This window comes from Nerophis ophidion, linkage group LG28 (genome assembly GCF_033978795.1).
Source record: "Nerophis ophidion isolate RoL-2023_Sa linkage group LG28, RoL_Noph_v1.0, whole genome shotgun sequence".
Taxonomy (NCBI): domain Eukaryota; kingdom Metazoa; phylum Chordata; class Actinopteri; order Syngnathiformes; family Syngnathidae; genus Nerophis; species Nerophis ophidion.
The window spans coordinates 13,434,675-13,459,395 of NC_084638.1; the positions used below are offsets into that span (position 1 = coordinate 13,434,675).

At 38.0% G+C, this 24,721-nt stretch overlaps 2 protein-coding genes across 12 annotated transcripts in view; one reads left to right on the forward strand and one right to left on the reverse strand.

Moving 5' to 3' along the window:
* LOC133545573 (zinc finger protein OZF-like) overlaps positions 1-24,721 on the reverse strand; it is a 538,609-nt gene that overhangs the window by 335,727 nt on the left and 178,161 nt on the right. The window lies entirely within an intron of this gene.
* LOC133545580 (F-box-like/WD repeat-containing protein TBL1XR1) overlaps positions 1-24,721 on the forward strand; it is a 110,915-nt gene that overhangs the window by 83,136 nt on the left and 3,058 nt on the right. For all 10 annotated transcript variants that reach the window (XM_061891310.1, XM_061891309.1, XM_061891314.1 and 7 more), the window contains 6 exons: positions 2,746-2,806; positions 2,927-3,048; positions 5,996-6,070; positions 6,153-6,280; positions 16,825-16,990; positions 17,081-17,182. In XM_061891310.1, coding sequence (XP_061747294.1) covers positions 2,746-2,806; positions 2,927-3,048; positions 5,996-6,070; positions 6,153-6,280; positions 16,825-16,990; positions 17,081-17,182 — 654 coding nt within the window. The remainder of the gene's footprint in view (positions 1-2,745; positions 2,807-2,926; positions 3,049-5,995; positions 6,071-6,152; positions 6,281-16,824; positions 16,991-17,080; positions 17,183-24,721) is intronic.

The following is a 24,721-nucleotide window of genomic DNA, read 5'->3' on the forward strand; positions in this document are numbered from 1 at the left end:
CATTTTTGAACCGTCTGGGAGTGGCAAACACGCATAGCGTTGCCTTGCAGCCACCACAAGCTTTAGCAAAAATTAGCAGTGTGAGGCGGTCTTCCAAAGGCTTGTGTCCTGGTACTGCATTCTAATTTGCTGTTATAAAGGTCCCCGCTGGCATTTTTTCGCAAAAAAAGTATGGTCTTATCACAAACTTACTAAAAAAAAGAAACCCCCTTCGCTGATAAAATCCTTGAAGTGGCAGCTTTGTCTGAACTGGCTCGCCATGCTGCACTGACGCTGTGAAGGACTGATCATCTTCTTAAACTTTTCCAAAGACCCACGTGCATGGTCACTTTTGGACATCAAGTCCCCAGATAAATGGCGAGCCCTCTCTCTGAAATGCTGTCGCCGGCTAGCTGCTTCTGCAGCAGCTTTTCCACCTGGTCGTGCACTTTCTCTGTCTTTGCGCAGATATTTAACCCCGTTGTCAACGTTAGAAACCATGTAAACGTCCTTTTTTCGATCATGGTTGCTATTGTCGGCTTTTTTTTTTTCCATACTTGTGAGCCAATCCATGTGGCAATGGCGCTACCCCCGTGTCTGCTCCTCCTCATAAATATGTAAACAAGATGTGACGTTGGGGGGCCCGCCCCGCCTCCTAAAAAGGCTATGTACAGGAAGCGATGTCATCAAAACTACTCAGTGGCCTAGTAGTTAGAGTGGCCGCCCTGAGATCGGTAGGTTGTGAGTTCAAACCTGGCCGAGACATACCAAAGACTATAAAAATGGGACCCATTTCCTCCCTGCCTGGCACTCAGCATCAAGGGTTGGAATTGGGGGTTAAATCACCAAAAATGATTCCCGGGCGCGGCACCGCTGCTGCCCACTGCTCCCCTCACCTCCCAGGGGGTGAACAAGGGGATTGGTCAGATGAAGAGGACAAATTTCACCACACCTAGTGTGTGTGTGACAATCATTGGAACTTTAACTTAACTTAAAATGGCAGGCCCCATACAACTTACAGCGGCACACAAAATTAATGAATGAATGAATGAATGAAGCGATTGCACACCAAACATGTTTCACATACCGAGGCATATTTTGCTTGATTTAAACGATTGAAGACCGAAAATAACGCAAACTGAGGCGTTTGTGAATCGAGCTTGCCGTACTTTGCAGGTGGATTGTTTATTTTTGTACTCCTGTCATAACTGTCTTCCCTTTTGACGTTTTTGCGTTTGTATTAATCGCTACCAGATCTACTGCCCGTTTGCCATGTGCGACGGTAACACTCCTCGACAAACTTGCCAAAATGCATTGCCCAAGATGTTTCTAGGATTTTTAATCATTCTGTGCTGCAGATGGGTTAATTGACTTAAAGGGGAACATTATCACAATTTCAAAAGGGTTAAAAACAATAAAAATCAGTTCCCAGTGGCTTGTTGTATTTTTTGAAGTTTTCAAAATTTTACCAGTCCCGGAATATCCCTAAATAAAGCTTTAAAGTGCCTTATTTTCGCTATCTTCGAAACCACTATCCATTTCCCTGTGACGTCATACAGGGCTGCCAATACAAACAACATGGCGGTTACCACAGCAAGATATAGCGACATTAGCTCGGATTCAGACTCGGATTTCAGCGGCTTGAGCGATTCAACAGATTACGCATGTATTGAAACAGATAGTCGGAGTATGGAGGCAGATAGCGAACACAAAATTGAAGAAGAAATTGAAGCTATTGAACGAATAGCTATTGACGCTATTCGGCCATAGCGTGGGTGTACCTAATGAAGTGGCCCATAGCATGGCTGCCTTATTAGCATCGCCGGTAAAATGTGCGGACCAAACGATCAGGACTTTCGCATCTTGTGACTCTGGAGCAACTTAAATCTGTCGATTGGTAAGTGTTTGTTTCGCATTAAATGTGGCTATCTAGTTTCAAATGTACATACATCTAGTGTAAATAGCATGTTAGCATCGATTAGCATAGCATGTTAGCATCAATTAGCTGACAGTCATGCCGTGACCAAATATGTCTGATTAGCACATAAGTCAACAACATCAACAAAACTCACCTTTGTGATTTCGTTGACTTAGTCGTTGCAAAAGCATCTGCAGGTTATCCATACATCTCTGTGCCGTGTCTGTCTTAGCATCGCCGGTCAAATGTGCAGACACTTTGGTACATTCAATGGGGGTCTGGCGGCAGATTTCTTGCCAGTGGTGCAATTTGAATCCCTCCCTGTTAGTGTTGTTACACCCTCCGACAACACACCGACGAGGCATGATGTCTCCAATGTTCCAAAAAATGGTCGAAAAAACGGAAAATAACAGAGCTGAGACCCGGTGTTTGTAATGTGAAAATGGCGGGTGTGTTACCTCGGTGACGTCACGTTCTGACGTCATCGCTAAAAGACCGATAAACAGAAAGGCGTTTAATTTGCCAAAATTCACCCATTTAGAGTTCGGAAATCGGTTAAAAAAATACATGGTCTTTTTTTCTGCAACATCAAGGTATTTATTGACGCTTGCATAGGTTTGGTGATAATGTTCCCCTTTAATAATGTGAATCAAATTAGTTAGAACAATAGATTTTTTTGACATTTTACATGTATTTTGACAGCTCTAGTTGCGACATAAACAGTTAATATATTTGGTAAAGCCATTGTGTGCTCAAGCACAATGTTGTAATATCATTAAATAAATAAATGTAGTGATTTCTCGAGGGAGGAAAATGTAATATTGACAATACATTTGTCTCTAACTCAGACAACGATTATTTGGGACGCCCACACGGGAGAGGCAAAGCAGCAATTTCCTTTCCACTCAGGTGAGTGACAAATGTTTGGACATTTCATGCATCCGTCATAAAGCTATTAAGACAGTTTCCTTGTCATAAAATGTTGATAATAGAATATTTTTTCCATATTTACCCTGTGCCACCCTGCAGCACCTGCTTTGGACGTGGACTGGCAAAGTAACAACACGTTTGCCTCCTGCAGCACAGACATGTGCATCCACGTGTGTAAACTGGGTCAGGACCGTCCTGTCAAAACGTTCCAGGGACATACAGTAAGTGAAGGCAGGGGGAAACAGGTGTTCATTTTGTTAGCCAATACATTTTGTCAACAACTTTTCTTCCCTGACAAAAGAACGAGACAGCCAGTCAAAAAAATGTGTCGCCAAAAACTATGTAATGTATCATGTTTGGTTTCGAAAAGTTCAGAAGATATCCTTTCACAGCTATTTTAGCTGTTTATGAGGTGGCTGTGAGTTGGAGATCCAGTCAAAACTGTTATGAGGTCGGGCTTTGGGATTATTACCGAAAATTATACCGTATAATTGTACGTATACCATACAAGTTACAAGCTGCAATATGTGTACGCTTAGGAGAAATACAAAAAACTGACATTTCTTGTAGGGATGGGCGATATGACCTAAAATCTATGATAACAATATATATCACAATATATTTGGCATTAGAGGTGGGCAGAGTAGCCAGAAATTGTACTCAAGTAAGAGTACAGTTATTTTAGAGATTTATTACTCAAGTAAAAGTAAGGAATAGTCACCCAAATATTGAGTAAAAGTAAAAAGTACGTTGTGAAAAAACTACTCAAGTACTGAGTAACTGATGAGTAACCTGTTCGTTTAATGATGACAACAACAAATAATGCACAAAAACATAAAAATAGCAACGAGCAAATTCAGAGCCAGGAATATCGCTTAACAACTAAAACAATCATATATATTAAATAATAATACATTAAAATAAAATAAAAATTAAGGCCCATTGAGCCACAATGACTTAACAGCACCATAGGCTCAGTAGGCATTGATTGATTGATTGATTGATTGATTGATTGATTGATTGAAACTTGTATTAGTAGATTGCACAGTACAGTACATATTCCATACAATTGACCACTAAATGGTAACACCCCAATACGTTTTTCAACGTAAATCAATTACTTAATAAATGACCAAGTCGAGGTGATCTACCTCATATATACATAGACATACACACATATATATATATGTATATATATATATATACACACACAAATACATATACATTTATATGTACAGTATATAATTTATATTTATTTATTTTGCCGTTTTTGTTCGCATGTTAAAGGTGTTTTAATGAATATACATGCATGTTTAACATAATTCCTATCTTTCATGAAGACAATATAAATTGCTGTATTACCTGATTCTGATGACTTGCATTGATTGGAATCAGACAGTATAGTGCTGATAACTCCCACGTTTTCAAATGGAGGAGAAAAAAAGTTCCTCCTTTCTGTCTAATACCACATGAAAGTCGTTGTTTTTTGGCATCTTATTTGTCCAGCTTTCATATTTGTTTTTATACACTTTACAAGAAATACATTGGCGGCAAACTCCGTAGCTTGCTAGCTTGTTTGCGCTGGCTTTCGGGGGGACTCTTATTTTGTCAGCGCAGGCGCGATGGAACGGCACTTTTATTGTGAAGACAGGAACTGTGCGATCAGTCTTTAGGCTTTTGACGGGAAGTACGGTTGAAATAAAAAGTGTCTTTTTTCCTTTACACTTTTGATTGATTGATTGAAACTTTGTTTAGTAGATTGCACATTACAGTACATATTCCATACAATTGACCACTAAATAGTAACACCCCAACTTGTTTAAGTCGGGTCTACGTGTGACGGTCATGTGACCGCCTGGCTCTGTTTGATTGGTCCAACGTCAGCAGTGACTGCATGTGATTGGTGAAACGCAGGCATGCGTAGACCCTACTTTGAAAAACCAAAACAAACATTAATAGATCGATTAAAAAAAAGTAGCGAGTAGCGAGCTGAATGTAGATAAATGGAGCGAAGTAAAAGTAGCGTTTCTTCTCTATAAATATACTCAAGTAAAAGTATGTTGCATAAAAACTACTCTTAGAAGTACAATTTATCCCAGAAGTTACTCAAGTAGATGTAACGGAGTAAATGTAGCTCGTTACTACCCACCTCTGTTTGGCATATAAATAATAATAGAATTTAGGGTTTCCCCTCGATTGCCAAGAATCTTTTGGCGGTGGTTGTGTGGTTATTATGATGTCATCACATTATTTGCTATGATGCATATATTTAATAATAACAATACATTTACTTTTTAAGGCACCTTTCAAGGCACTCAAGGTTGCTGCACATCTCAAATAAATATTTAATTCTTTAAAAATGCAAACAAATATATGCATACATTTAAAACAAATCTGTTCATTATAACATGAACATTTTTCTTACATAATATTGTTTTGCTCTACTTTTCAATTGTTGCTGCTTATTATATTTACTTCTGTTTATTTTTATTCCTAGGAGTTTCTCCAATCCTTTTAGTCACTACCTTTTTATAATAAAACGACTGCCAACAAATTAAGAATCTATTTCTGGTGTTATTTTGGACTGTACTCATGTTTAGAGACTCTTAACTTCTGCCGCTCCATGTCCGCCACAAAAAGTGAGCTGCAGAGGGCCTGACGTCACACTTGCGTCCACCGCTGGGAGCCTTCCTCTCTTTAAAAGCCAACAATGTCATCTTAAATTTTGAAGATCGCTGTCTGTGGGTGTATCTCGGATACATTAAAGTACGTCCACATTGCGGACATGCTGCCACGTCATCAGATTAGGCGTTAGGCAGAGTGGATTTTTTGTATATTTCACATAGTAGTTTCATATATAATTCATTTACCATTACTATTATCAATCAACATTGGAAAAATGTGTTGACTTTTTTAACTCACTGTACATAAAAGTAAGGTGAGTGTGAGATAACTATTTTGTTGAAATATTCATTGAAAGCACGTTTTTTTTGGCTATGAATTGTATTATTGAGATGCTTTACAGGCCTGAATAAGAATGGTTTTAATGAAACTTAAAACATCCCTACATACTTTATTTATACATTATTTGTACTTTTGCGTTCAGTATATTAAATTTCATGTTAAATGTTTTTGTTTTTTCCCCCCCAAACCTGTGACTTGCTTTAGAATGAGGTCAACGCTATCAAGTGGGACCCCACTGGCAGCTTGCTGGCCTCCTGTTCCGATGACATGACACTAAAGGTTGACCCATTGACATGTAGTCTTCTGCAAAGCTGTGTGCTTGGCTTTAACTGACTAGTCCACCGTGTGACCTCCTTTGTAGATATGGAGTATGAAACAGGACATGTGTGTCCACGACCTTCAGGCCCACAGTAAAGAAATCTACACCATCAAGTGGAGCCCCACTGGACCTGGGACCAACAACCCCAATGCCAACCTCATGCTGGCTAGGTGAGACCTGCATCTTTGAGCACCTCATGATTAATTTTCTTTTTGTCTCACTGAATACACATTCATTAATTGCATTTTTTAAAAACGTAGCGTTTGTAATAAGGAACAAAAGTTGAATTCATTTCTATCCAATCGCTTGTCCCTTTTGGGATTGGAGCTTATACCAGCTACACCTTGGGCGGTTACACCTTAGACAAGTCGCCACCTTATTGTAGGGCTAAAGACAGACAAGCATTCACACACACATTCGTTTTGCCAATCAGCCTATGCCCAGGAGCATGTCTTTGAAAGTGGGAAGAAACTGGAGTACTCTGAGAGAACCCACGCAGTCACAGGGGGAACATGCAAATTCCATAGAGAAAGAACCCGAGCTCTGGAATCGAACCCAGGACCTTCTTGCCACAGCGCTTAATAAACAAAAAATGTGTGTAAACTGGACAGTTACAATTTTGTTGTACAGAACAAAATGTAATATTAATCCAATAATTTAAATGTGTCCTTAGTTGGGATGGGCGATATGACCTGAAAGTGTATATTTTCCAGACTATAGAGCACACCGGCATATAAGCCGTCCCAACTAAATTTTAGGGGAAACGTATTTTTCCATATATTACCTTCACCGGACTATAAGCTGCAGATAAATCCATTGTGAAATTAGTTATTTACCAATTAAGATTCTGTACATTCTTATTTACATACCTTAATTGTTTCCAAACGGTGCCTGTTACACGGCAGTAAAAAGCCTGATCAAACAAAACAGAAGTCATCATCATGGACCCAGCTCTCAAATCAGCTAAACAGACTCAGTAACTACACAACGTTCTGGTGAATTTACAGAGGAATTTGTGAATCTAAAACAATGCAAAAAGAATGCCACTGTAAGTTAATACGTTTAACACAGACATTCGTAAACGTGTTAGCATATTAGTTAATATTAACGACACTGGCGTCATTATATTATGATAGCACATACAAATATGCATTAAAACACTCGTATAGATGTCACACATGGGAGGGTTTCGAAAGTATGAATTGTTTTAGTTATATTGTAAAACTTACAAATGGTGCTTGGAGTAATGAAAGAAGAATCCATACGAGTAAAAGTGCTTTGGGCGGCCAGAAGACTGAACAGCACTAATACTTCCGGTTGAAAGCACTAAATGAAAGGACACTACAGCAGTGGTTCTCAACCTTTTTTCAGTGATGTACCCCCTGTGAACATTTTTTTAATTCAAGTACCCCCTAATCAGAGCAAAGCATTTTTGGTTGAAAAAAACAGATAAAGATGTAAAATACAGCACTATGTCATCAGTTTATGGTTTATTAAATTGTATAACAGTGCAAAATATTGCTCATTTGTAGTGGTCTTTCTTGAGTTATTTGGAAAAAAAGATATCAAAATAACTGAAAACTTGTTGAAAAATAAACAAGTGATTCAATTATAAATAACGATTTCTACACATAGAAGTAATCATCAACTTAAAGTGCCCTCTTTGGGGATTGTAATAGAGATCCATCTGGATTCATTAACTTAATTCTAAACATTTCTTCACAAAAAAAGAAATCTTTAACGTCAATATTTATGGAACACGTCCACAAAAAATCTAGCTGTCAACACTGAATATTGCGTTCTTGCATCTCTTTTCACAGTTTATGAACTTACATTCATATTTTATTTAACTATTATTTAATAAACATATTTATAAAGGATTTTTGAATTGTTGCAATTTTTTTGAATATTTTTTAAAAGATATCTCACGTACCCCTCGGCATACCTTCAAGTACCCCCAGGGGTACGCGTACCCCCATTTGAAAACCACTGCACTACAGCACCGACAGTGACCGAACTAATCCAACAGATGGTGCATACCACAAACAATAAAACACATTTTCAGTGTATTTGCTTGTTTTGTTTTTTTAACTATTTGCATTTTTTCCGTCAGCGGAAAAAAAAATCCATAATTTAGCCGCACTGTTTAATTAGCCGCAGGGTTCAAAGTGTCTTTTTATAACAACATAACTATATATGATTGATTGAAACCTTTGATAATAGATTGCACAGTTCAGTACATATTCCGTACAATTGACCACTAAATGGTAACAACCGAAAAAGTTTACAATTGACCACTAAATGGTAACAACCGAATAAGTTTTTCAACTTGTGTAAGTCGAGGTCCACGTTAATCAATTCATTGTAAATTAATTGGTGATTTGGTATGTAAATGATAATAGAAACATTCCAATACACTTTGCAAAGGCTCCTAATTTGGATGCTGTTGTGTGGGATAAAATATTTATTATTTTTTTCAAAACTATTATTAATCCATTTGTTAATTTACTGCTAACATCTGTTTGCTTTCTGTTTTAACCTGGTTATAACCCCATTAAATATACATTATATATATAACCCCACTTTTATAAAATGTTATAAGCATTTATTTTTCAAATTTTTGATGAGTTTACATTAGTTTTGGGCGATACACAAATTTGTAGTATCGATCCAGGAATATGGTTCATACCGATACTGATACTTAAAATTTTCAATATCATTGATTCAAGCATTTTTTGATTACTATTATCTGTGAAAAAAACACAGGATGGAGGTGTTACAAAGTACCATTTTAATAATTTCCTACTATTGGCTCAGATATAAATCCTTTGCTTTTTACCCTTAAAGTCCTCCTGTGTCTAGAGAGCTATTTTCTGAGTTTGTAAAAGAATAACAAAATTTACACAAATATTTTATAATTTGTCATTTCGATTTAAGCACTGTAGTAGCGACCATATACTGGCAATATACCTGGTATCGTTACTGTTGATATTTGTATCGATGCCTATATTTGTTTACAGTCAAGAGCTCTAGTTTGTGGTTAGGGGTTAGCACATTCGCCTATGGATTGCGCTTCTTAGTTCCGCAAATAAGGAAACAATGTTTTATTGAGATTGTATTTCATGTTGGTCTAATGCATGGGTGTCAAACTCTGGCCCTCGGGCCAAATTTGGCCCGCCCTACAATTTCATTTGGCCCTTGAGGCAATATCAAATTAACAGTAGAGCTGGCCCGCCGGTATTATAAAGGCACTGCCTTTAGTGTTGTCTACAATATGTTGTCACGTCCGCTTTTACTCCATACAAACAGCGTGCCGGCCAAGTCACATGATATATGCGACTTGTACACACACTTAAGTGAATGCCATGCATACTTGCTCAACAGCCATACAGGTCGGACTGAGGGTGGCCGTATAGACTACTTTAACATTGTTACAAATATGCGCCACACTCTGAACCCACACCATACAAGAATGACTAACAGATTTCGGGAGAACATCCGCACCGTAACACAACATAAACACAACAGAACAAATACCCAGAACCCCTTGCAGCACTGACTACCACCAAAACCCGCCCCCACCACCAACCCCACCCATTTCATTATTGTTTTATTTTAAGATTTATTAGCCTGTGGAAAAATGTAATTTTGATATTTACCTCAGAAGACTGCAAATAGAAAAGAGGCATTAAATGTTTTATTTAAATTGTATTTATTTGACCATTTATTTTTTTTTGTTTGTTTTTTGAATGTTGATTTTGCACTATTAAGTTATATAATTATTACTTGTTCTATATTCATTGTTCAAGCAAATCAGTGTAGCAAACTGAGCAATAATTAACAATTTATTCATGCACTTTCTCTTGTTACTTCAAGGCTTGAATGTTTGATTCATTCATTATTGTTATTTTATTTTCAAATTTATTATTAGCCTGTGGACAAAGTTTATTTTGATATTTACCTCAGAGGGCTGCAAATAGAAAAGAGTTACACAATTTTTATTTAAATTTTATTTGATATGCCATTGATATTTTTTAATTATTATTATTTTTTGAAACTCGATTTTGCATGTCACTATAAAGTTATATAAGCCTTGCTTGTTCAATATTCAATGCAAAACTTGTTTGGTTCCCTATTAAAAGGTTCATTTGTTCAACCCTTGGCCCACGGCTTTGTTCAGTTTAAAATTTTGGCCCACTCTGTATTTGACTTTGACACCCCTGGTCTAATGTAAACAGTCCCCTTTAAATAAGTTAGGGGTCTCAAATGCAAACTTTTGCAGCCCACAGGTAAATATTTAAAGGGGAACAGCACTTTTTTTTGGAATTTTGACTATCATTCACAATCATAATGAAAGACATGACAGATGTTTTTTAATGCATTCTAACTCGTAAAAAAAAAATCCCGCTTACAAGGGAGCCAATAGGTGGTCCTCTATTTTGCCCATAAAACTAATACAAAACATAAAAAATGTCAGTTTACATTTTGTGACTTGAATATTTACCAAATACACATCAATAATGAATAAAGCAAAACATGTTCTAGACCAAAAATCACTTCATATTCTCTACTGCTCCCTAGTTTTACCATATCTGAGTTACTGTGTAGAAATATGGGGAAATAATTTCAAAAGTACACTTCATTCACTAACGGTGTTACAAAAAAAGATCAGTTAGAATAATACATCATGTTCGATATAGAGAACATACAAATCCTTTATTTATTGAGTCAAAGATACTGAAGTTCCACGACATAGTAATTTTGCAAACAGCTAAAATTATACACAAAGCAAACTATAACATGCTACCTAAGAATATACAACTATTCTTCTCAAAAAAAGAGGATAAATATCATCTTAGAGAAAAATGTAATTTAAAACATTTGTACACACATGCAAGACTTAAAGGGGAACATTATCACCAAACCTATGCAAGCGTCAATATATACCTTGATGTTGCAGAAAAAAGACAATGTATTTTTTTAACCGATTTCCGAATTCTAAATGGGTGAATTTTGGCAAATTAAACGCCTTTCTGTTTATCGGTCTTTTAGCGATGACGTCAGAACGTGACGTCACCGAGGTAACAGACCCGCCATATTAATTTTCACATTACAAACACCGGGTCTCAGCTCTGTAATTTTCCGTTTTTTCGACTATTTTTTGGAACCTTGGAGACATCATGCCTCGTCGGTGTGTTGTCGGAGGGTGTAAAAACACTAACAGGGAGGGATTCGAGTTGCACCACTGGCAAGAAATCTGCCGCCAGACCCCCATTGAATGTACCAGAGTGTCTTCACATTTGACCGGCGATGCTAAGACAGACATGGCACAGAGATGTATGGATAACCTGCAGATGCATTTGCAACGATTAAGTCAACGAAATCACAAAGGTGAGTTTTGTTGATGTTGTTGACTTATGTGCTAATCAGACATATTTGGTCACGTCATGACTGCCAGCTAATCGATGCTAACATGCTGCGCTAATCGATGCCAACATGCTATTTACACTAGCTGTATGTACATTTGAAACTAGATACCCACATTTAATGCGAAACAAACACTTACCAATCGACGGATTTAAGTTGCTCCAGTGTCACAAGATGCGAAAATACATGCGTAATCTGTTGAATCGCTTAAACCGCTGAAATCCGAGTCTGAATCCGAGTTAATGTCGCTATATCTTGCTGTGGTAACCGCCATGTTGTTTGTATTGGCAGCCCTGTATGATGTCACAGGGACACGGATAGTGGTTTCGAAGATAGCGAAAATAAGGCACTTTAAAGCTTTATTTAGGGATATTCCGGGACCGGTAAAATTTTGAAAAACACTTTAAAAAATACAACAAGCCACTGGGAACTGATTTTTATTGTTTTTAACCCTTTTGAAATTGTGATAATGTTCCCCTTTAAGACCTTCAGTATATCTGTGTGGAATTAAATTATAGAATGGCTTAAGCAAAGCAATCAAACAATGCACTAATATGATCCATTTCAAGAAACTCTTGAAACTTAAAGTGTTTACAAAGTACAAAGAAGAAGAACCATGATAAAGATTCTGAATTTATTCACCCATTCATTCTTTCATTCTCAAAATAATCTTACTTATCTTATCATATGAAATATAACTTACTTTACCAATTATTGTTTATTTATTTTCATTGTGATTACTTATGGAGTATATTGTGAAAGAATTGAGAACAGGAAGTGAACAAAAGTTTTAGCAACTGTTATGTAAAAGAAAATTGGTATGATTAAATAAGCTCTGCTTATTCCTACTCCTTTTCAAACATGTTAAGATAAACTGGAAATTGTGATTTATCATGTTGTAAGCTTGCATGTTCGAAATAAACTCAACTCAAAACAACCAAGTATTAGTGATATTGTTATTATAAGCACTAGCACACACAAACTATTTATAGATCTCAAGCTTGAGTGCCTATTTTCACATGACCTACTAGTCTCAATTCCTTGCTCATGGAAGTGCATTCCAGATCATAAATCATGCCTCTCACCTGGATAGTAGGGTGACAAGTTGGTTAACTTTGGCATTCATTTTAGACACGGTGGGAATGGTGAGAAAGACACGAAAGACGCTTGATTCCCTTTTCTTCGCGAGGATTATTTGCGAGTCATTCTTTATCTTAACGGGAAGCCATAACATATTCTGTCAGTCATCTTCCTGACTGCAGACATTAGGTGATGTTGTATTATGTTTGTGGGACTCATGAAGTCTGCAGTGAATAATAATCAGTGATGTTGTTTAAAAAAAAGCAAACGTGACGCGTGTTTGAAATAAATAATAAGTAAATATTAAATGTTATTGTAAATGCGCCTGTCACTACATTACATACAGTTGTGATCAAAATTATTCAACCCCCACACAATTTTGGTGTTTTAGCAAGTTGGACATTTATTCTGTATTTTGTTTATAGTCATATCAAATAAAGATGTGTCAAATAGACAAATGCAACTTAAATTGTAACACTGTATTTTACAAAATACCAAAAAAGGACATTTTTCTGAATATCTTATTGACAAAATGATTCAACCCCCTAGTTACATGCATCTTTAGTACTTAGTAGAACACCCTTTGGCAGTAATGACATCCTTCAAAGGTGATACATAACCGGACACAAGCTTCTTGCAACCATCTACAGGTATTTTAGCACATTCCTCTTGGGCAAAGGCCTCCAGTTCATTCACATTCTTGGGCTTGTGTGCTGCAACTGCCTTCTTCAAGTCCCACCACAGCTTTTCTAGAGGATTTAGGTCTGGCGACTGTGAAGGCCACTCCAGAGTCTTCCAGCCCTTCTTCTGCAACCACTCTGATGTTGATTAAAGGTATGCTTGGGATCGTTGTCCTGTTGGAAGGTCCAACGTCTCCCAAGCCTCAGCTTTGTCACTGACTTCATGACATTTGCAGCTAATATATCCTGCTAGGAAATAGAATTCATAATGCCTTGAACGGGCTGGAGATTCCCGGTACCAGAGGCAGAGAAACAGCCCCAGAGCATGATTGACCCTCCCACCATGCTTAACAGTAGGCAAGGTGTTCTTCTCTTTGTAAGCTTCATTTTTTCTCCTCCAGACATAACGTTGATTCATAGGCCCAAAGAGTTCCAGTTTTATCACATCGCTCCATAGAACAGTTTCCCAAAACCTATGGGGTCTGTCCAGGTGATCTTTGGCATACTGGAGTCTATTTTTCTTGTGCCTGGTAGTCAGAAGTAGGGTGCGCCTAGGAGTTCTCGCATGGTGGCCTTCATCTCTAGCCTTATTGTCTAGGACGAAACCTGCGTTCCCCCCTCTGCAATGTCCTGTTGTAGTTCCTCACCTGTTACCCGGGGGTTTTTTCACCACTGTAGGCTTCAAATACCGGACAGCAGTTGCACACAGCATCCTCTTTCTACCACGCCCAGGTAGTGTTTCCACTGTGCCTTTAACTTTAAACTTCCGAATTATGCTCCCAACTGTGTCTCTTGGGATGTGTAATGTCTTTGCTATTTTCTTATATCCATATCCTTTCTTATGAAGAGAAATTACCTTCTCTCTTAACTTCTTTGACCGCTCCCTGGACTTCACCATGTTGCAAATACACCATTGACCATCTACAAGAAGCTGAGCAGCACAGTCTTTTTCAATCAGTTTAATTGTTGCTCGTTATGGTTCTAATCACATCTACAAGTGTTTTCAACACCTGATTGAAAAGACCTTATTCAAATTATGTTCTTAAGAGTTATGATCTTCAAGGGGTTGAATAATTTTGTCAATGAGATATTAAGAGAAATGACACTGTTTGGTATATTACAAAATATAATGTTGTAATTCAAGTTGCATTTGTCTATTGAATGCATCTTTATTTGATATGACTATAAACAAAATACGGAATACATGTCCAACTTGATAAAACACCAAAATTGTGTGGGGGTTAAATAATTTTGATCACAACTGTATATGCTTACATAATGCATATAAAACCTTAATGGAGGTTTTAGGATGTTTTTAAGGGTATTTTTTTAGGCAGAATAGAGCAATAGGCTCCATTGTAAGCAGACTTTTGATTAGAATGCGTAAATATAATCTTACCTAATTATTGCGAATGATAGGCAACATTCCCCCCAAAAGGTGCAGTTCCCCTGTAACGTCATAGTTTAGTGTAATTGCAACCCACGCACCCTAGGTAGTTGAAGTTAAATACAGTATATTATGGCAATCCTGAAAACTACCAGACCTGGGTTGGCAAACTTGTTTTTATTGAGGGTCACGTTGCAAGTTTGGTTGCTTGTAACAGGAGTACATACACTGAACAAAAATATAAATGCAACACTTTTGTTTTTGCCCCCATGGCGTCCCACTGAATGTGAATTCTCCCTGCCCACTGGGTGTGAGTTTTCCTTGCCCTTTTGTGGGTTCTTCCGAGGATGTTGTAGTCGTAATGATTTGTGCAGTCCTTTGAGACATTTGTGATTTGGGGCTATATAAATAAACATTGATTGATTGATTGATTGATTTTTCATGAGTATAACTCAAAGATCTAAAACTACCAATATACTCATAAGACATATTCTTTTCAAATATTATTCACAAATGTGTCTTAATATTTGTGTGTAGTGGGCATTTCTTCTTTGCCAAGATAATCGATCCCACCTCGCAGGTGTGGCATATCAAAATGCTGATTAAACAGCATGATTATTACACAGGTGTGCCTTAGGCTGCCCACAATAAAAGTGCACTATGAAATGTGCAGATTAATCACACAGTACAATGCCACAGATTTTGCAAGTTTTGAAGCAGGGGTGTCAAAGTCAAATACAGAGTGGGCCAAAATTTTTAACTGAACAAAGCCGCGGGCCAAGGGTTGAACAAATGAACCTTTTAATAGGGACCCAAACAAGTTTTGCATTAAATATTGAACAAGCAAGGCTTATATAACTTTATAGTGACATGCAAAATCGAGTTTCAAATAATAATAATAATAATAATAATTCAAAATATCAATGTCATATCAAATAAAATAAAATAAAAAAATGAGTGCCTCTTTTCTATTTGCAGCCTTCTGAGGTAAATATCAAAATAAACTTTGTCCGCAGGCTAATAATAAATTTGAAAATAAAATAACAATAATGAATGAATCAAACATTCAAGCCTTGAAGTAACAAGAGAAAGTGCATGAATAAATTGTTAATTATTGCTCAGTTTGCTTCACTGATTTGCTTGAACAATGAATATGGAACAAGCAATAATTATATAACTTAATCAACATTAGCAAAATCAACATTCAAAATACAAACAGAAAAAAAAAAAGGTCAAATAAATACAATTTAAATAAAAAATTTAATGCCTCTTTTCTATTTGTAGTCTTCTGAGGTAAATATCAACATTAATTTTTTCCACAGGCTAATAAATCTTAAAATAAAATAATAATGAGATGGGTGGGGTTGGTGGTGGGGGGCGGGTTTTGGTGGTAGTCAGTGCTGCAGGGGGTTCTGGGTATTTGTTCTGTTGTGTTTATGTTGTGTTACGGTGCGGATGTTCTCCCGAAATGTGTTAGTCATCCTTGTATGGTGTGGGTTCACGGTGAGGCGCATATTTGTAACAGTGTAAAGTTGTTTATACGGCCACTCTCAGTCTGACCTGTATGACTGTTGAGCAAGTATGCGTGGCATTCACTTAAGTGTGTGTACAAGTCGCATATATCATGTGACTTGGCTGGCACGCTGTATGTATGGAGTAAAAGCGGACGTGACAACATATTGTAGACAGCGCTAAAGGCAGTGCCTTTATAATACCGGCGGGCCAGCTCTAATGTTAATTTGATATTGCCTCAAGGGCCAAATGAAATTGTACGGCGGGCCAAATTTTGCCTGCGGGTCAGAGTTTGACACCCATGTTTTGAAGGAACGTGCAGTTTGCACGGTGGCTGCAAGAATGTCCACCAGAACTGTTGCCCGCAAATTTAATGTCCATTTCTTTACCATAAATCCTCTCCAAAAGTGTTTCAGAGAATTTGGCAGTACATCAAACCAGCCAAATTTATGGCTCATATTGTGTTTTGATGTCATATTGTTTGGTGCCTTTTTGCTTTTGCTTTAAAATGTATTCGTAAAAAGGTTGTCACTGTGGCTCAAATAATAGTCTAATATCGCTTTATAATATTGTATATCCATTGTGTATTGCTTACTGGTTCATTTTGACTGCGCCTCCCTGTTCCCAGTGCGTCGTTCGACTCAACAGTGCGTCTGTGGGACGTGGAGCGTGGCGTGTGCATCCACACATTGACCCGCCACCAGGAGCCTGTGTACAGTGTGGCCTTCAGCCCTGATGGCAGACACCTAGCCAGCGGCTCTTTCGACAAGTGTGTGCACATCTGGAACACCCAGGTCTGTCTTCTCTCTCTTACACGGACAACCCCACAGAAAACAATGCAGGTGATATCACGACTAACGTGTGTGTGTGTGTTTATTTGTCAGACTGGTGCTTTAGTCCACAGCTACCGAGGGACAGGCGGGATCTTTGAGGTGTGCTGGAACGCCACTGGGGATAAAGTAGGAGCAAGCGCATCCGATGGATCTGTAAGTAACTCTGCCTGACTGCTGCCTCCCCTGTCAACACTTCAGTAGAGAGATGTGAGCACTCATATTTGCAGCTACTTTGAGATACCATATTTTCTGTACTATGAGGCACACTGAAAATACTTTCATTTTCTCAAAAATCGGCAGTGCACTTTTTAACCCGGTGCGCCTAATATACGTATTAAATGGGCTAAGTGCCTACTGACATCCAAGCAAATTTATTTGGTACATGGTGTGATGATATTTGTGACCAGGAGATGACAGTCACACACAGCAGATAAGTGTGAAATGCAGGTTGAACTGTTTAATGAAGGACAACAGCTAGCAAGCCCAAAACTTTGATGTTTCATTGAGAATATACCGTAATTTTCGGACTATATGTCGCTCCGGAGTAGGGCTGAGTATCATCAGGTACCTCGCGGTACGATAATATCACGATATTTTGCCCACGATAAGGATAAGATCACGATACAACGATTATGCGATAATCGATGTATTGAAAGAAATTTCATCCACGATACGTCATGATTTCAGTGTCACTGAAGAAATTCAAAATTTATTGACTGCACTGAATCCACTTAACCAAAATATTTTCTGTCTGTGCAAATTAAAATGATTAAAAAAACAAAATGAATGCATAAAATATACATTTCAGTGCTACTGAACTTCTATGTAATCATGGACACATCAGTGCTTAACAATTAAAATCAAATTGTTTTATGAAAACTGGCACTTCACTGTATATAAAAAATAAACATTTCAGTCAGTGCATTACATTATCAACAACTGGGTGGTCTTATGAAAACCTGAGAACACATTTTAACTTGTACTTACCACCATGTGATAGCTTTTTCAGTGAAGTATTTTCGACAGGGTATGTCATATCTTGGTTCCAGTGTATGTAGCATTCGGCGGAAACCTTCGTCTTCAACTATAGTAAATGGTCTAAGATCTTTACAAATAAAGCAAGCAATGGACTTTGTAATGCTCGCAGCCCTGGGGGATGCAGAAAGGAGCTTTGCTTTAAATACGGTGTTGATTGTAGGCTGGCTAACAGAAACGTTAGCATTAGCGTCGCTACTCGCCCCTTCCTCCGTGGCAAGCTCAGGATGGCTGTGCATGTTCATTGTGTTGCCCGTGTACTTGACCTTCGCGAGACAGTTCTTGCAGATTGCGAACTCTTCATCAAGTGTTGTTCCATTGTCTGTATAGTAAAAGCCGAAGTGGGCCCAGACTTTAGATTTAAAATTCGCCGGTGCATCTTTCACATGTATTTCTCTGCTATTCGTTCCTCCGCTTTGCGCCATTCCTTCCATCTGCTGCTGCTTCTTCTTCTTCTTTCCTTTTCAAAGAGTACTCTTCTAGAGTACTCTAGAGTACTGCACTCACTCATTCATGCTGAGCGCCATAATGTGGAGGCTCGAAGTAGTGACTCCATAAATCAAACAGGTTTTTGTGGGCGAATCTGTTTAAAACGGCTGTATGTTTATGTTTATAAATATCGATATTTGACGCCCGTGTATCGATAACGTGCCGCAAGAGGAAATATCACGATATATCGTAGTATCGATGTTTTGGCACACCCCTACGTATATATATACTCCGGAGAGTATACGTCGCACCTGCCGAAAATGCACAACAATGAAGGAAAAAAACTAGGGCTGGGCAACGATTAAAATTTTTTATCGAAGTTAATCTCACTATTTCTCCGATTAATCGCGATTAACTGCATTGTATACGCAAAGCCCAATAATGAATTCAAAAGTAGTGTGTAGTGCACCTTTATTTGAATATTCTCCCACATGAACAAAAGCGCCAAAACATGTTGTGCAAACACAATTTAAATCAGTCCTTGTTAAACAGTTGCAGTTAAATAGCATATTTTATGAAAATCAACTCAAAAAATGTAAATACAAACATTTAAGCTTATTGCCACTGCCAGGGTATTTAAGTTATCCTGTTTGTTATGGAAAATAAATATAATCTACATACAAATATCTGAGCCACAATCATAACATCTGAACAGGCAATTTCTGAGGTAACAGCAGAAACATTTTTTTTATCAGGGATTTTATGTTTAAAAAACCTATATTATAGGTAGTGGGCTGTTTTAGGGAATTTTTGATCAAATTATCCGTAGTAGCAATATTAATAATGTTGTGTTTATTCTGCGTAGTGCACTTAAAATAATTATGACCATCGCCAGGAATTGATATGATGGGAATTTTCCGATTGTTTGCTTGGTGCTTTGATAAACTGAACGCATATACATGGTACTATATTGTGATGTTATGAGCCAGGGAAAAAAAGAACTACCCTACCCAGCATGCAACAGGAGTGACGAGCATGCGCGGTAGCCCGGTATAGGTTGTGTCGCCATGACGGCATCTTGTATGTTGTGATATGCACGCTCTGAAAGCAAACGTTAAGAACTAAGCCAACACTCCTCGTCTGCATTATTGATAAATAGACAGACAACACATATACTCCGCTGCTTCAGAGGCCGCTGGATGTAGCCGGCAAAGTATTCCAATGCTAGCTAGCCGGTCTAGCAAGCACGCGTCATTCAGTCCAAAACGGCCCGATCTATCCACATTCAGAATTGTCTGGCGGTCGTAAGTGATCCCGGAGTGACCACGCTGTAAGCCAGCCAGGAAATTTGCAGAATTGTCCGGTATTTTTACCAAATGTTTCATCTTTACCAAGAGCCCCTCGACACCGAAGCCCGTGCGGGCGACGCCATCTTGTTAAGAAAAGGCGTTAACAAAATAAAAGCATGTAAACAACATACGCAAATGTGCGATAAAACAATTGTCGGCGTTAATAGATTGATGAGTTAACTCGTAATTAACGCATTAATTTGCCCACCCCTAAAAAAAACATGTATATGTCGCACTGGAGTATATGTTTTATTTTTGGGGGGAATTTATTTGATCAAACCCGACACCATGAATAGACATTTGAAAGACAATTTAAAATGAATAAGGAATTGTGAACAACAGGCTGAATAAGTGTACGTTATGTAACGCACAAATAACCAACTGAGAAAGTGCCTGGTATGTTAACGTAACATATTATGGTAAGAGTCATTCAAATAACTATAACATATAGAACATGCTATAAGTTTACCAAACAATCTGTCACTCCCGATCGCTAAATCCGATGAGATCTTCTTCCTCAGTGTTGCCTCTGGTATGCGCCTCGCTAGCGTCCTTTCTTTCTGCTGCTCGATTGCTGTTCTCTGCAGCATATTTCACTACGTCCAGCTTGTAATCTGCAGTATATGATTTCCTTTCTGGTGCCATTTTAGTTCAGTCCTTCTCAGTTTTTATAAGTTACCAATTGCTGACGTGAGTGTGACGATTGCGGACATTTTCTTTGTCGCTCATGCAAATGAGATACATAATATTTGATAGTTTACGGTAAAGTGTTAATAATTTCTCACACAAGTCGCTCTGGAGTTTACGCCGCACCCACGGCCAAACTATGAAAAAAACGTTGATTTATAGTTCAAAAAATACTGTACAACATTAGACACTGTACTCAAAAATCTGTCAAATTGTTTTAGTAAAATTTTGGCAGCCACGAAGCCCATCCATCCATCCATTTTCTACCGCTTGTCCCTTTTGAGGTCGCGGGGTGGTGCTGAGGCCTATCTCAGCTGACAGTGGTTTTCTGAGATGTTCCTGAGCCCATGTGGTGATATCCTTTAGAAATTGATGTCAGTTTTTGATAAAGTGCCATCTGAGGAATCGATGGTCATTCAATGCTATTTTCCGGCCGGGCTGCTTACGTGGAGTGATTTCTCCAGATTCTCTGAACCTTGTGATGATATTACAGACCGTAGATGTTGAAATCCCTAAATTTCTTTCAATTGCACTTTGAGAAACGTTGTTCTTAAACTGTTTGACTATTTGCTCACGCAGTTGTGGACAAAGGGGTGTACCTCGCCCCATTCTTTCTTGTGAAAGACGAGCATTTTTTGGGAAGCTGTTTTTTTACCCAATCATGGCACCCACCTGTTCCCTATTAGCCTGCACACCTGTGGGATGTTCCAAATAAGTGTTAGATGAGCATTCCTCAACTTTATCAGTGTTTATTGCCCCCTTTCCCAACTTATTTGTCACGTGTTGCTGGCATCAAATTCCAGAGTTAATGATTATTTGCAACAACAAAAAAATGTTTATCAGTTTGAACATTAAATATGTTGTCTTTGTAACATATTCAACTGAATATGGGTTGAAAATGATTTGCAAATCATTGTATTCTGTTTATATTTACATCTAACACAATTTTCCAACTCATATGTAAACAGTTTGTATATATATTTATATGTATATATATATATGCATATATATATGTATATGTATGTATATACATACATACAGTATATTTGGCCTAATTGTACTGTGTTTTTGATTGTTTGTTTTTTTTGGCAAGGAAGGCAATTGTGAGCTTCGTAAAAAAAACTGTAATTTTTCCAAAAATATTAACTCATCAAAATCCGTGTTTTTATGAATTATTGAGCTTTTAAAGGCTGTAATTACATCATCTTTAATATTACACTTTGCAACGCATTTTGGGGAAATATAATATATTTTGTGTTTTTCCTCATGACAAAATATTTTCTTTATTTTTTTTTTAACAAAAAGAGCATACAACAAACAGGTGACATTGTGCATTATTAAAGGAATTCATAAAAAAATAAAGGAACTATTCACATATATATTCACAAATTGTAAGCATAAACAAAATACAAGGATTTGCTAATCTTTTTCAATCTACATTCAATTAAAGATACTTAATGTTCGAACTGGAAAACTTAATATTTTGCAAATATTTGCTCATTTGGAATTTGATGCCTGCAACATGTTTCAAATAAGCTGGCACAAGTGGCAAAAAAGACTGAGAAAGTTGAGGAATGCTCATCAAACACTCTTTTGAAACATCCCACAGGTGAACAGGTTAATTTGGAAAAGGTGGGTGCCATGATTGGGTATAAAAGCAGCTTCAATGAAATGCTCAGTCATTCACAAACAAGAATGGGGCAAGGGTCACCACTTTGTGAACAAATGCGTGAGCAAATTGTCAAACCGTTTATGAACAACATTTCTCAACCAACTATTGCAAGGAATTTAGGGATTTCACCATCAACGGTCCGTAATGTCATCAAAAAGTTCAGAGAATCTGGAGAAATCACTGCCTGTAAGCGATGATATTACGGACCTTCAATCCTTCAGGCGGTACTGCATCAAAAACTGACAATGTGTAAAAGATATCACCACCTGGGCTCAGGTACACTTCAGAAAACGACTGTCAGTAACTATAGTTTGTCACTACATCTGTAAGTGCAAGTTAAAACTCTACTTTGAAAAGCGAAAGCCATTTATCAACAACACCCAGAAACAGTGCTAGATTCGCTGGGACCGAGTTCATCTAAGATGGACTGATGTAAAGTGGAAAAGTGTTCTGTAGTCTGACGAGTTGACTTTTCAAATTGTTTTTGGAAACTGAGGACTTGGTGAAAAGAACCATCTGGATTGTTCTTGTCGCAACGTGTAAAAGCCAGCAACTTCAAAAGCCAACTTACAACATCTATGAAGGCACCATTAGTGCTGTAAGGTACATACATATTTTGGAGCAACATATGTTGCTGCCCAAGCAACGTTATCATGGACGCCCCTGCTTATTTTACCAAGACAATGCCAAGCCATGTGTTATAACAGTGTGGCTTCATAGTAAAAGAGTGCGGCTACTAGACTGGCCTGCCTGTAGTCCAGACCTGTCTCCCATTGAAAATGTGTGGCGCAATATGAATCTTAAAATACCACAACAGAGACCCCGGACTGTTGAACAACTTTTAAGCTGTACATCAAGCAAGAATGGGAAATAATTTGACTTCAAAAATTGGTCTCCTCAGTTCCCAAGCGTTTACTGAGTGTTGTTAAAAGGAAAGGCCATGTAACACAGTGGTAAAAATGTCCCTGTGCCAACTTTTCTGCAATGTGTTGCTGCCTTTTAAAGGGTCTCAAACTCAATTTACCTGGGGACCACTGGACGCTGAGTCTAGGTGAGGCTGGGCCGCAGGAAAAGATTTCCTAAAAAAAAAAGGTTGCATACTCTTCAGCATGTCTAGTTGTATAATGACGTTTCAAATTGTATTCCTTGTGCACCGCAACTTTCTCTGCGTAAATAAGACACATCGGGTTGCCCCTGTGCTCATCAAAGAAATATTGCGTCTCCCACTTTTTCTGGAATTGTTTTTGCACATCACCAACCTTTTCTCTTCACTGCAGGCTTTGAAAAAGACATGTTTGGGGTTGTGGAATATATTTGTATCTAGCCGACGCACGTAGGATAATGTTATTTCTGCAATGTGTGTCGTTCCGCTTTTCCTCCCTACAGCAACATGGCGGTCGGTGGATGGTACCGGGATAGGGAGCGCAAAAAAGTGACGGCTACCGGAGTGTTATCCGATGAAATATACGTAGTGTTCATCGTGTGAGGCAATGCAAATTAAACAATAATTTAAAAAAATAACGGTTTGAATTGGTCCAGGTTATTACTGACGGACAGGACGGTGTCGCGGTGTGACTGCAGCCAGGCACGTAAGAAAACCCTCGTCTCCATGGCAACGTCTCCGTCGCTTTCACTCATTTGCCGCTTTTCCGCTAATGCAGGGGTAGGCAATCCAGAACGTTGAAAGAGCCATTTTGGACCCAAATAACACAATGCTGTCAAGCGCCATTCATATAAAACTTGCAGGCCGAACTAACATTAAACTTTTATATTAAGGTGCGGGCCGCAAAATAACGTCTCGCGGGCCGCGTGTCTGAGACCCCTGCTTTAAATTCTAAGTTAATGATTATTTGCAAAAAAAATTTAGTTTCTCAGTTGTAACATGAAATATCTGTGCAGTCTATTCAATTGGATATAAGTTGAAAAGGATTTGCAATTGCATTGTATTCTCTTTTTATTTACCATTTACACAGCCTGCCAACTTCACTGGTTTTGGTTTTGGTTTTTAAAACATTTTATATCTATGACTAGGACTGAAAATATTGAAGAATTTAATCGTTGAAAGTAGAAGAAAAAAAATACATGACACTTTTTTTTTTAAAACATGCGTTTTCCTCGCTTAGGAGGCTTAAAGGGGGACATTATCACAATTTCAAAAGGGTTAAAAACAATAAAAAATCAGTTCCCAGTGGCTTGTTGTATTTTTTGAAGTTTTATTCAAAATTTTACCGGTCCCCGAATAGCCCTAAAAAAAGCTTTAAAGTGCTTGATTTTTGCTATTTGCGATGCGACTATCCATTTCCCTGTGACGTCATACAGTGCTGCCAATGTAAACAAACAATGGCAGATACCACAGCAAGATATAGCGACATTAGCTCGGATTCAGACTCTGATTTCAGCGGTTTAAGCTATTCAACAGATTACACATGTATTGAAACGGATGGTCGGAGTATGAAAGTATTGAAGAAGAAACTGAAGCTATTGAGCGAATAGCTATTGCATGGCCGAATAGCATGGCCA